The sequence below is a fragment of the Hemitrygon akajei genome, unplaced genomic scaffold, assembly GCF_048418815.1.
Source record: "Hemitrygon akajei unplaced genomic scaffold, sHemAka1.3 Scf000117, whole genome shotgun sequence".
In the NCBI taxonomy this organism is placed as follows: domain Eukaryota; kingdom Metazoa; phylum Chordata; class Chondrichthyes; order Myliobatiformes; family Dasyatidae; genus Hemitrygon; species Hemitrygon akajei.
This window is the reverse complement of record NW_027332003.1, coordinates 1,813,278-1,826,585: the sequence shown is the minus strand read 5'-3', so window position 1 is coordinate 1,826,585 and position 13,308 is coordinate 1,813,278. Positions and strand designations below refer to the sequence as shown.

The 13,308-nt window shown below is 52.0% G+C and overlaps 1 protein-coding gene across 1 annotated transcript; it reads right to left on the bottom strand.

Annotated features, from left to right (window-relative positions):
* Nucleotides 1-3,245: 3,245 nt before the first annotated feature.
* Nucleotides 3,246-13,062, bottom strand: LOC140723523 (pancreatic secretory granule membrane major glycoprotein GP2-like). Its single transcript, XM_073038087.1, has 7 exons — nucleotides 13,031-13,062; nucleotides 10,714-10,861; nucleotides 10,332-10,408; nucleotides 10,076-10,240; nucleotides 6,377-6,472; nucleotides 4,200-4,285; nucleotides 3,246-3,912 (listed from the first exon to the last, which is right to left on the bottom strand). The coding sequence occupies exons 2-7, from the start codon at nucleotides 10,755-10,757 to the stop codon at nucleotides 3,790-3,792; spliced, it is 591 nt and encodes a 196-aa protein (XP_072894188.1). The 5' UTR covers nucleotides 10,758-10,861; nucleotides 13,031-13,062; the 3' UTR covers nucleotides 3,246-3,789.
* Nucleotides 13,063-13,308: the final 246 nt, after the last annotated feature.

Sequence of the window (13,308 nt, the reverse complement as noted above, 5' to 3'; positions counted from 1 at the left end):
AGTGCATTGATTTTCACAACGTAGGTAAATGAGCATAACTATCACAACTGAGATAAAACGATATGTTCTGTATCAACAGATACAGAAATAATTAGAGAGACACATGATAATATCATGAATGCATCTGCCCTTGCTCGGATTTACCCATGCATTCCATTATTGACAACTTATTGGCCTTTTCAGAATGTAAACACGAATGCACTTGAACATAACATCCTACAAAAAGTAACTGATACAGCCCGATCCATCAGGAATGCCTCCTAACTATTCTGTACATCTACATGATGCGCTAAGGCAGGAAAGCTGCCGCCGTTAACAGGAAATCCCAATATCAAGGACATGCTGTCCTCTCGGCACTCCATCAACGTGCTCGTACAGGGGCCTCAGGTCTCACACAAGCAGGTTCAGAAACAGTTACCACTCCTCAACCAACAGGGTTTTGCACCAAAGGGGATTACTTCACTCAACTTCACCTGCCCCATCAGTGAAATGCTTCCCGAACTAATGGACTCAGTTTCAAGAACACTTCATCTCATTGTTTCGATATTCAGCTCATTTTTATTTATTATGATCTCTCTTCATTTGGTATTTACACAGCTTGTTGTCTTCTGCACTCTGGTGAACACCTTATTTGGGCGTTCTTTCGTTGATTCGGTTATGGTTATTATTCTATTGAAATGCAAGAAAACAAATCTCACGATTGTTTATGATGACAAAGTAGAAGTTGGAGTTCCTGTGGTGAGGGTCCCGTCTAGCCAGCTACCAAGGCCTTCCCATGCTTTAAACGTCAGAAGCATTCTGGGTGGGTTCCAGTTCCTTTCACAGTTAAATCATGTCCCAAATCTACCACGTTACCTTCTCACGTTCTACAGGTAAAGACGGTGCTGGGACCCTCCCTACTTTCCTGGATGCAGTTAGTCTATGTCTCCAACATCCAACATGTTAGCTTGGTACAGTCTACTGGTCCGAAACGTCTTGGGACCCTTTCGAATTCCCTGGGAGCAGGTAGTCTATGCCCCAACATACACCACGTTACATTTTCACTGTGTACAGTTCAGGACTGTGCTGGTACTCTCAAGACTGCGATTTCGATGACTCGCAGTGAATTTGATATCATCCAGGACAAAGCCGGTCAGCTCGCCACCAAGCCAACCACAAGCACAGTTTAAACACATCCTCTATCCACCAAGCCAACCACAAGCACAGTTTAAACACATCCTCTCTCCACCACGCCACACACTGACTGCAGTGACTACGGACGAAGTGGAATTTCACCAAGGCTACTCCAACGCCCATCTCACACCCACCGCCTCGCATACCGAGGGGGTGAAGGACACGTGGTGCAGGGCAACATCATCACCCACAGGTTCCACTCTCAGTCTCAAACTTGGGGACGATATCACCTCTCTCCGTCTCTGGCACTGGCCGTACATCATTCCGTACACTCAGGGAATGCACCGAGAGAACATATTCACTGAAGGACGGGGGAGGCTGAAGCAGCTGTTGCGTTAATCTTTATCTGGATGTGGAGACCAGGGAAAAAAAACACAACTGTTCAGCCAACTGTTCACCCAGAAGGTGAAGAGAGAGGGAAAGGAGAACCCAAGTCACGCAGCAGGTGGAGCACAGATTCAGAGGGGCCATTAGTTGTGGGGCAATATTTCACGGTTTGGTCAAAGATTGGACTGAAATTTCCGTGGTAACCTTATACCTCTCCCGATAGCTTTAGAGTTCCTCGTCCTGGGCAAAAGAGCGTTGCTGTTTATCTTACTGAGGCCCCTTGTGATCTAATAAATCTCTTTCAGACCACATGACATAGAAGGAAAATTAGGCCATTTGGCCGATCGAGTCTGCTTCGCCATTTCGTCATGGCTGATTTACTGAATGTCGAATAAACCCCATACTCCTGCCTGCTACCGAACAGTTAAACTTAACTAATCGAAAACCTCAAACTCCGTTTTAGATATACTCAATGTCTTGGCCTCCACAGCCGCCTGTGGCCGTGGTTTACACGGATTCATCACTATTTGACTAAAGGAATTCTGATGTTGTTGCCTCTGGTCCTAGATTTCCCAAATACAGGAAACATCTTCTGCACATACTCTACCTAGGCATTGCAAAGACCAATAGTTCAGCTCCTTCATGCTTCGAAACCACGCTCAGTACAGGCGCAGAGCCATAAAACGTTATTTATATGTTAACCTTTCATTCCGATGATTATTCTCCTGAACCTCCGCCTGACCCTCCCCAATGTCAACACATCCCTCTTAAATAAAGATTCCAAGCTGCACACAACACTCCCAAGTGCAGCCTGACGCATGCTCTGTAGAGGCTTAGCATTTCACTTTACCTGTCAGCCTCCGTATCTCCAGGAAAAGCGGTTCTAACCTGTCCAGTCTCTCATTAAGTCCGTCAGTCCTGGTGAATCTTTTCTCTGGTCGATCATAACTTTGTGAAACATGGGTCAGACCTCAGCTGAAGTTTTTTGTGCAGCTTTTGTCGCTAGCTTAGTGGAGGGATGGCTTAACTATGGGGAGGGGATTCGGTGGGTTATGGTCCGCGACGGACAGACGTAGTAATGCAGAGCATAGAGAAGAGACACGTGAGAGAATGAGATGGAGACAGTGTGAGACAGAGAGAAAATATAATGAGATGGAATGGGAGATGGAAAACGCTATGTAGTGAGAGAGAGGAATGAGGAATGAGTGTGTCCGAGGGAGAGAGGGAAAATGGGAGAACGTCAGGCGGAGAATGGGAGAATGTCAGGGTGAGAGATGGACAATGAGAGTGCTTCATTGTGACCGGGTGGATATGTACAGGAGTGTCCTGTGGTGTGCGAGTGTACATAGATGTCTGGGCAAGGGTGGGCAGGATACTTTCTTCAGACATCCGGAGGTCCAGAGACGTTACACACTATATCCATACCTCATGACAATTTCACGGTTTTGCTTTTTAATCAAAACGCTATTCATTACTTTACACATTATTTCAGTATAATCAAGCAGTTAACAGCAAATCATTGGCAATAAATTAAAACAATGAAGCCCGGTGTCACGTAATTTTTCAAATTTATTGTGAGCGCAGATGTGTGTCTCACACTGATCCGATGCTTCAGTGAGGTGTGTCGGTGGTTATAGGAACAATACACTGTGGAAAGTGTGTGACCTCTCACACTGACTCATTCCTATAATGAGAGGTTCCGGTGTTTATCGGGACCATACACTCTGGAAGGTGTGTGACTCGAACTGACCCAGTCCTGCAGTAAGCGGTGCCGCTGTTTACGGGATCCATGCACTGTTGAAGGTGTGTAATCTCTCACACTGACCCAGTCCTGTAGTGAGGTGAGTCGGCTTTCACAGGGATCATACTCTGTGGAAGGTGAATGACGTTCCGTACTGACCCAGTGCTGTTGTGAGGGGTGTCCGTCTTTACAGGGAACGAAACACGGTGGAAACTGTGTGACGCCCCTCACTGACCCAGTTCTGAAGTGAACGGTGTCGTTCCTTACAGGGAACCATACACTGTGGAATGTATTTGACGTCTCACACTGCAGTGAGGAGTGTCAGTGTGTACTGTGACCATACCCAGGATACTCTGTGACTCTAGGCTTCTGCTGTCACTACTCATTGGGATAATACTTCATATTTTGACCAACTAAAAACACGCAGGCTGAGATACATTGCGAATCAGGGGAATGTAGCAACATCTTGAGGCTCAACTAGTATGAAGGCTCTGTGGACAGTATCTTTGGCTTAAGGCAGGATAGAGTAAGGGAGAGGGTGTGAAGCGTCAGGGAGATGGAACTGTAGACTTCTTCATTCGTTGATGGGTCGCCCCTCTCTCCTCCGGAATCTCCGACATGCACAGCACAAGTTCGAGCTGAGGATCTGGATCACCGAACATCTCCCGGAGCTGCGTAGAGGAAGGTGAATGCTTGGTGAGGTAGTTGAGGGGTTTTGACGGAACAAGAGAAGCTGAGAGAGGGAGGTAAGAGAAAAGAGGTGAATGAGAGTAGAGAGAATGGAAAGAAGAGAGAGAGAGAAAAGAGTGGAAAGAGAGAAAAGAGAGAGAGTGAAAGAGAGAGAGACACGGAGGGAGGGAGAGAGGAAGGAGGAGACGTAATGGGAAGCGAAGGAGAGAATATGGGCCCCAACGTTCCTCCTCACCCCTACCTTACCCCTGTCAGTTCACTCTCTCACCTTCTGCCGAGTGGCTTCCCGCACCTCTTCGTCAGTCATGCCTCCACTCGCTGCCACCAGCACTTCAATCCACGTGTGCTCTTCCTCTAAAGAAAACAGCCCAGTGTCAACATGGTTACACTGTCAGGTCAAGTGCCGCTCAGGGCACGTGTTGCGTCGTCTCTGTCCCCTCGATTGCGCAATCCCCTCCCCCTCCAGCACCGTCTGAGACATTGGATCCGCCCACCCGACCTCATCACCTACGCTGTCAGTCGGTATTGCTCACGATAGGGGCAGGACGAGTCTGAGAAAACGGCAGGCGGGTTAGGGTGGGGGTCAGGGAGAGGGGGAGTAAGGCAGAGAGCATGTAGAGTTAGAAATGAGAGGCAAATAACAAGGGAGAGACAGACACTGAGCGCGATGAAAAGTGATAGCGATAGAGAGTGAATGAGAAAAAGAGACTGAATTGTGAAGAGAAAGATGTACGAATCCAGAGTGAGAGAGGAAGAAACATAGAGTGTGAGATTTCCCAGTTACCTGGATTGCAATGTGTTATGGACATGTGGAATTATGCCAGTGATATCCACATGTTGGTTTAGAGCGGTATATGTTCATTGCTGCAGAAGACTAGAGTTCCTGGTGTTTGGTATTGTGTGTTAATGAAGAGCGAAGGCTTTTGACCACATGGAGAACAGGCACATGGAGTAATACATCGTGGAATCAGGCCCTTTCACCCAATTGGCTTTAAACCACCCGCGTGCACTCAATTTATCAATCTCCGTTCAGGCCTTACCAAACATAAGGCCGTAACCCAGACCACCCCATATCTTCATCCCTCTCACTCAGCAATCATTCCCACAATCTCTTCAGAAATACAACATGACACACCACAGCCAGTGAGTCCCTCCTTCAGTGACATGACGTCTCTGTATATATATATATATATATATATACAATCTGTTTCATGTCACTTCCCCAATTTCCCCATTGCTCTGATCGTCACTCTGGGTCTCCACGTTTTCCTTCTCCAGCCACGGACTGGCCACCCGCCCCTCTATCTCCCCTGGCAACATAACCCATGTTTCACTGCACATTCGGTGAGGGAGGGAGGGAGGGAGAGAGAGAGAGAGAGAGAGAGAGAGAGAGAGAGAGAGAGAGAGAGAGAGAGAGAGAGAGAGAGAGAGAGAGAGAGAGAGAGAGAGAGAGGGGGTGGAGTGGGAGAGGGATAGGGGAGAGTAAGCGGATAGGAAGAGGGATAGGGAGATGGAGAAGGAGAGGGAGACAGAGATGAAGAGAGGGAGAGAGGGGGAGTGGAAAGGGAAAGGGAGATGGAGGGGGAGAGGGGGGAGGTAGAGAGAGAGAGGGAGAGAGAGAAAGAGAGAGCACAAAGATGCTCTCCAGCCTCCCTCCTCGCACTCTCCTTCACTCTTTCATTCTATTTCTCTTATCCTACCCCCGCCTGACACTTCCTTTAGCCAGTTTTCCTATTCGTTTTTCCCTCTGCTTCCTTCAACCCTCCGTCTCTCCTGACCACTCTCTCCCTTCGATCTCTCCTTCACCACCTCTGCATTCGGTTCTTCCCTACCGCCTCTCTCCTCATTCCCCCCCCCCCCCATTTGTCATCTGATTTCTGAATGAACATTGAACCAATGAACTCCACCGTTCTACTGTTTTTCTCACTCTGCAGTGTTTATTTAACTGAACATTTTTACATTAGAAATACATTTCTGTTTACTGTAATATACGGGATTTTTGGATGCTGTATCATAGAGTCCCGCTGTCACATCACGGCTAATTTCACAACGTATTGAACCTGATTCTGATTCTGGGAGGATGTTTGGAGGTAGGGGTTCAGGGCCTGAGTTGGAAGGCAGACACAAGTGTACTGCGGGGTGGGCTGGAGAAAATATGAAACAAACAATGCGCTGTGGCTAATTTATTATCCTTCTCAAAGATATTCTCCCGCAATTTCCCTGTAATCTTCGGCTCTGCTCCTAATCAAGGACCGATCAACCTCCACTGTAAATATAAGCAATTATCTGACCTAAAAGGTCACTGATTCATCACACTCTAGCTGAAGAAATTTCACCACATTGTTGCTCTAAATCAAAAGGAGAGGCCGGAAGAGGGAATGAGAGAGTGAGCGAGCCACAGAGTGACAGATATCCAATGACTGTAACAGACACAAGCCCTGGTACCTAAGGATGGCTCTTCTCTTGGGGCAGTTGACGGTTCCTGCGTGGACACTTCGGTCGAAGTTAGTTTTGCCTGTTCCGTCGTAGTCGTCTCCGGGGCTGTAATGAACGAACAGAGACAGGCAAGTGTGGAAATACCGAAAAAGGTCATCATAATGGGAAAAGAATTCAGGAGATGGGAGACGCAGTGTGTGATGAAACCAAAATCATTCCTCTCATTTTCATCTCCGATATTACCCTATCCTGGAAAACACTTTATCTAATCGCTCATCTCCTCCCTTATCACATTTCACACCATATCCAGCCGCTTCCTTCTTCACTGTCATTACTTTGCTCCATTCACACTGTCCATCCCTTCCCGTCACTCTCCGCACATCCATATCCACTGCCGCTGCTACTCTGCCCTCCGCCTTTCCCCAATATATCTGCCCTTCTTCCAACCCTGTCTTTGCCTTCTCCCCGTTGTTTATTCTATTTCCCACTGCCTCCCAGTACCCTCAATCTCTCCATACCTCTCACTCAGGGTCTCCCAACCACACCACCTTAGCGGTCTCCCCTACTGGCCCCTCCCCTTGGTCCCTCCCTTTCTTCCACCCCCTCAGCCTCTCTTGACGTCTCTCTCCCTCGGTATCTCCCTTTCTCCTTCTCCGCTCTGTCTCTCCTTACGACCCTCTCTCCTCCGTCACTGACCTCTACTATTTCCCGTCGGACTCTCCCTACTTCCTTCTCCCCTCGGCCTCTCCCTCCCTATCTCATTCTCCTCTTAGTCCCTTCCTTTCTACTCACCAACCCCCCCCCCCCCCGCATCTCTCCGGACTTCCTCTCCTCTCGGTCTCTCCTTACCCCATTTTCAATCGGTCTCTCCCTACCTTGCCTGTCTCTCGGTCTCTCCCTACCTGCCTGTCCCTCGGTCTCTCCCTACCTCCCTCTGGCCTCGGTCTCCCCCTACCTCCCTCTCCCCTCGGTCTCTCCCTACCTGCCTGTCCGTCGGTCTCTCTCTACCTGCCTGTTCCTCGGTCTCTCCCTACCTGCCTGTTCCTCGGTCTCTCCCAACCTCCCTCTGCCCTTGGTCTCTCCCTACCTGCCTGTTCCTCGTCTCTCACTACCTGTCTGTTCCTCGGTCTCTCCCTACCTGCCTGTCTCTCGGACTCTCCCTACCTGCCTGCCCCTCGGTCTCACCCTACCTTGCCTGTCCCTCGGTCTCCCCCTACCTGCCTGTACCTCGGTCTCCCCCTACCTGCCTGTCCCTCGGTCTCTCCCGACCTCTATCTGCCCTCGGTCTCCCCCTACCTGCCTGTCCCTCGGTCTCCCCCTACCTTGCCTGTCCCTCGGTCTCTCCCGACCTCCCTCTGCCCTCGGTCTCCCCCCTACCTGCCTGTCCCTCGGTCTCCCCCTACTTGCCTATTCCTCGGTCTCTCCCGACCTCCCTCTGCCCTCGGTCTCCCCCTACCTTGCCTGTCCCTCGGTCTCTCCCGACCTCCCTCTGCCCTCGGTCTCCCCCCTACCTGCCTGTCCCTCAGTCTCCCCCTACTTGCCTATTCCTCGGTCTCTCCCGACCTCTCTCTGCCCTCGGTCTCTCCCTACCTGCCTGCCCCTCGGTCTCACCCTACCTTGCCTGTCCCTCGGTCTCCCCCTACCTGCCTGTCCCTCGGTCTCCCCCTACCTTGCCTGTCCCTCGGTCTCCCCCTACCTGCCTGTCCGTCGGTCTCCCCCCTACCTGCCTGTCCCTCGGTCTCTCCCGACCTCTATCTGCCCTCGGTCTCCCCCTACCTGCCTGTCCCTCGGTCTACCCCTACCTTGCCTGTCCCTCGGTCTCTCCCGACCTCCCTCTGCCCTCGGTCTCCCCCTACCTGCCTGTCCCTCGGTCTCCCCCTACTTGCCTATTCCTCGGTCTCTCCCGACCTCCCTCTGCCCTCGGTCTCCCCCTACCTGCCTGTCCCTCAGTCTCCCCCTACTTGCCTATTCCTCGGTCTCTCCCGACCTCTCTCTGCCCTCGGTCTCTCCCTACCTGCCTGCCCCTCGGTCTCACCCTACCTTGCCTGTCCCTCGGTCTCCCCCTACCTGCCTGTCCCTCGGTCTCCCCCTACCTTGCCTGTCCCTCGGTCTCCCCCTACCTGCCTGTCCGTCGGTCTCCCCCTACCTGCCTGTCCCTCGGTCTCCCCCTACCTGCCTGTCCCTCGGTCTCTCCCGACCTCTATCTGCCCTCGGTCTCCCCCTACCTGCCTGTCCCTCGGTCTCCCCCTACCTTGCCTGTCCCTCGGTCTCTCCCGACCTCCCTCTGCCCTCGGTCTCCCCCTACCTGCCTGTTCCTCGGTCTCCCCCTACTTGCCTATTCCTCGGTCTCTCCCGACCTCCCTCTGCCCTCGGTCTCCCCCTACCTTGCCTGTCCCTCGGTCTCTCCCGACCTCCCTCTGCCCTCGGTCTCCCCCTACCTGCCTGTCCCTCAGTCTCCCCCTACTTGCCTATTCCTCGGTCTCTCCCGACCTCTCTCTGCCCTCGGTCTCTCCCTACCTGCCTGCCCCTCGGTCTCACCCTACCTTGCCTGTCCCTCGGTCTCCCCCTACCTGCCTGTCCCTCGGTCTCCCCCTACCTTGCCTGTCCCTCGGTCTCCCCCTACCTGCCTGTCCGTCGGTCTCCCCCTACCTGCCTGTCCCTCGGTCTCTCCCGACCTCTATCTGCCCTCGGTCTCCCCCTACCTGCCTGTCCCTCGGTCTACCCCTACCTTGCCTGTCCCTCGGTCTCTCCCGACCTCCCTCTGCCCTCGGTCTCCCCCTACCTGCCTGTCCCTCGGTCTCCCCCTACTTGCCTATTCCTCGGTCTCTCCCGACCTCCCTCTGCCCTCGGTCTCCCCCTACCTGCCTGTCCCTCAGTCTCCCCCTACTTGCCTATTCCTCGGTCTCTCCCGACCTCTCTCTGCCCTCGGTCTCTCCCTACCTGCCTGCCCCTCGGTCTCACCCTACCTTGCCTGTCCCTCGGTCTCCCCCTACCTGCCTGTCCCTCGGTCTCCCCCTACCTTGCCTGTCCCTCGGTCTCCCCCTACCTGCCTGTCCGTCGGTCTCCCCCTACTTGCCTATTCCTCGGTCTCTCCCGACCTCCCTCTGCCCTCGGTCTCTCCCTACCTGCCTGCCCCTCGGTCTCACCCTACCTCGCCTGTCCCTCGGTCTCCCCCTACCTGCCTGTCCCTCGGTCTCCCCCTACCTTGCCTGTTCCTCGGTCTCCCGCTGCCTGCCTGTCCGTCGGTCTCCCCCTACCTGCCTGTCCCTCGGTCTCTCCCGACCTCCCTCTCCCTCGGTATCTCCCAACCTGCCTGTCCCTCGGTCTCTCCCTACCTGCCTGTCCCTCGGTCTCCACCTACCTGCCTGTCCCTCGGTCTCTCCTGACCTACCTGTCCCTCGGTCTCTCACTACCTGCCTGTCCCTCGGTCTCTCACTACCTGCCTGTCCCTCGGTCTCTCCCTACCTGACTGTTCATCGGGCCCCCCTACCTTGCTCTGCCCTCGCTCTCTTCCTACCTGCGTCTCCCCAAGGTCTCTTCCTAAGTCCCTCTCCCCATTCCCACCTTCCCACACTCCAGGATATGGCTTGTCCACACTCCAGGCAGCTGTCTGGAAAACTCAGCCTGGTTGTGCATGCTGGTCACTTGGGACGCCCTCAGTTACGCCACAGCACCCATATTCAGTGTGACAGGGGAACAGTGACCTACCTGTACAGTACACGGCGCTGGAGCAGGGTGCCGGTTTCAGCTGATACACAAAGTAACGGCAGCAGTTTTTCACCTTGATCTCCCTTCTCCAATAACAAGTGAAATCTCTCCAGGTGAAGCAGACGGTTCTGGTCACCTCCCCCTCTTCCACACTGGGATGGGAACCTGGAATGCGGTTAATCAACACTGTAAAATGCACAAGGTCTCTCAGTCGTCAAAAATAACTGAACCCCACAGATGTAAACCCTGACCCTACCGTTCAACCAGCCCGGGATCACTCTGGAACAGCGCGCCCCTGGAAAGACTGTTTCGGAAATCATCCGTCCCCTGGAACTGAAACAGTAATCAGAGAGTCAGTCCCTGATCAGAGAGGGTGGCTTTCAGTTAGAAAGAATTGCGGAATTGGTCTCACCCTGTCTGTATCCCGACTTTAGTCAATAACCCCTTAAACCAGGGAATCCCCACCCTGTCGTACCTGCCACTGCCTCTACGCTGAAGAAAGTTTGAACCGCCTGTCCTGGTATTTACTCCCCATCTCAGTGTAATCACTGATGTTCCCGGTGTCCATGCATTTCCCATTCACCCGCACCTTGTTCCCACTACTTACATCCCCATCTGTGATTGCTGCCTCATGTTACCTGTTAAATCTGTACCATCCCACTTCAAGTTTTCCATCACCCATCCATTGTCCTCCGGTGCACTCAGTGTGGGAACAATCTGTGCTCCTCCAGGGCTGATCCAGGACGGTGTGAGTTACACACGGGTCAAAGCGTGCGGTGCCAGCAGCTGAGAGATAGAACAAGGTTCACTGTGAATCTGAATTTCGGCTCAAGTCAACGACCATCTACATCTGAACCTCCAATATCATTAACCCAGAGAACCAATCATCTCCCGTTTATCAGTAACAACATTCCTTAACTCATGGTTCAGCGCTCTCCCATCATCTACCTGTTTCAACAAAAATGGCCTTACACCCTTTAGGAACATGGTAGCCTCGGGGGGGGGGGGGGTGCGGAGTATGGTGTCCAGTCCTATGATACCCATCTCCCCTGCCTCTCCCGTTTTCTTCCATATATTCGCACAGTTCATCCACAAGGACACCTGGCCTTTGATTTGTCCTGACATTGATCCAAAGTTTGAAACATTTGATAGGAGCCAATTAACCGGCACGTATTTGTGTGGTGGAGGGAAGAACCCACACGGTCGCAAGAAGAACTTGAAACTCCAGACAGAGAGCACTGGTGTCAGAATTGAACATGACTCACTGATGTTGAACCGAATACTCCAGCAGAGCACATGGTTCCCTGACAGGGACACAGAACTGGCGTAGGTAGTTGAACGGGGGGGCGTGAGAGAAAGCGCAGAGGGCGGATACAGCAGTTCCAGGATGGAGAGATTCTATAGATCTGTTTCGGGGAGTATTCTAACTGTCTGCATTCCTGTCTTGCACTTTTTTGGGAGGGTGAAACAGGCTCAAAGTATGCTGCTTTGTTATAAATTCAGTCAGCACTAGCCTCCTCAGCATCCAGGATATCTTCGAGGAGTGATGTCTCAAAAAAAAGCATCCATCATTAAGGACCCCAATCACCCAGGACATGCTCTCTTCTCATTGTAACCGACCAGGGTGGAAGTACAAGGAGCTTTCAGACGCACAGGAAGCTGGCTGACAGATACACAAGTGTGCTTGCGGGTGGGAGGAAAATAAGAAACAAGTAATGCTTTGTTTCTGACCAGTGTAAATTGCTGGTAATTTCAGACCATATGACTTGAATTAGCTCTACATAGCTATCATGACCGATTTATTCGCAAATAATTCACAAATTCATCAGGCTCTATTGCACAGAGGCAATCACGGACAGAGAGGCAGAGACAGACACAGACACAGAGATAGAGGTCTAGAGAGAGCTAGAGACAGAGAGAAAGGGTAAGAGAGATGGGGGAAGGTGGGGAGAGAGAGAGTGAGAGAGACAGAAACTTTTGTTGGGTTGGAGGTCGGTTCATGGGTGGAACCTCCAGTCCATGATAATTCCGGCTGTTCCTTGTGGAAACTTCCAGGTCTGTAAGGAAGGAACAGGGACGTGGGAGAGTTGAAACACTGGAATAGGTAATCAGAATAGGCCTGGGCTGCAGGAAGTTGGCAACTAGGTCTGTGGTGAAACCAGTGCCAGCCCTCTCCTGGAACACAGTCCACAAGCTTTTGCCTAATCTCTCATTTCCTCCCCTGTGGCATGTCACACCACATCCAACCATTTTCTTATTCCGATCTCCGTTTTGCTCTATTCACATTCTCCTTCCATTTCCCTGAACTCTCCATACCTCCTTTTCCACTGTCACACATTTCTGTTCTCTAATCGCACGAAAATCTTCCTTAGCTTCTTTCATTCCATTCTCCTCCACTTTTTCGGTTATTCTTCTGCCCCTTCCTGCGGTCAGTCTTCCCAATCTCAATTCTATCCCTCACTGCCTTCCACTCTTCTCTGGTCTCCCACCCTCTCTCCTCAATCTGTTCAGACCGCCGTCTCACCTCAGTCTCTACATACACTTTGTCTCTCTTTGACATTCTCCCCACTCTCTCCCCACCTCCCTCTCTCTGCCAGTCTATTCGTTCCCTCATGCTCTACCCACCTCCGCCTCCCCTCCTTCTTCCACCCCTCTCAATGACCCACGCTCCCTCCCTCCCTGCTCGGTCTTTCTCAGTGTCCCTCAATTATCTTTCTCCGTCTACACCCCTCACCCCTCGGTCTCGCTCTAGATGTCCCTCCTCTCCGTCTTCCCCTACGTCTCGGCCACTTCCTCACTTCTTTATCGATCCCACCATCCAACCAGACGATGGTTTTACCACCGTACAGCAGCTGTTTGGAAAACTCAGCTCAGTGTTCATGTTGGTAACACGGGATGTCCCGGATATTTCCCAGAACACCCATATTCCAGTGTCACGGGGGAACAGTGACCGACCTGTACAGTACACAGCTCTAGAACAGGGTGTCGGCTTCAGATGATACACAAAGTAATCGGAGCAGTTTTTCAACTTGATTTCCCGGCTCCAGTAGCAGGTGTCTTCATTCTAGGTGAAACAGACGGTCCTGGTCACCTCCCCTTCTGTCACGTTGGGGTGGCTACCTGGAATAACGTTTATAAACATTGTGAAATGTACCCGGTCCCACAGTACGCCAGGCAGTGTGATACGGGAACCAGTGAAATAGCAGACAGCTCAACTACCTCTCCCCACCCCA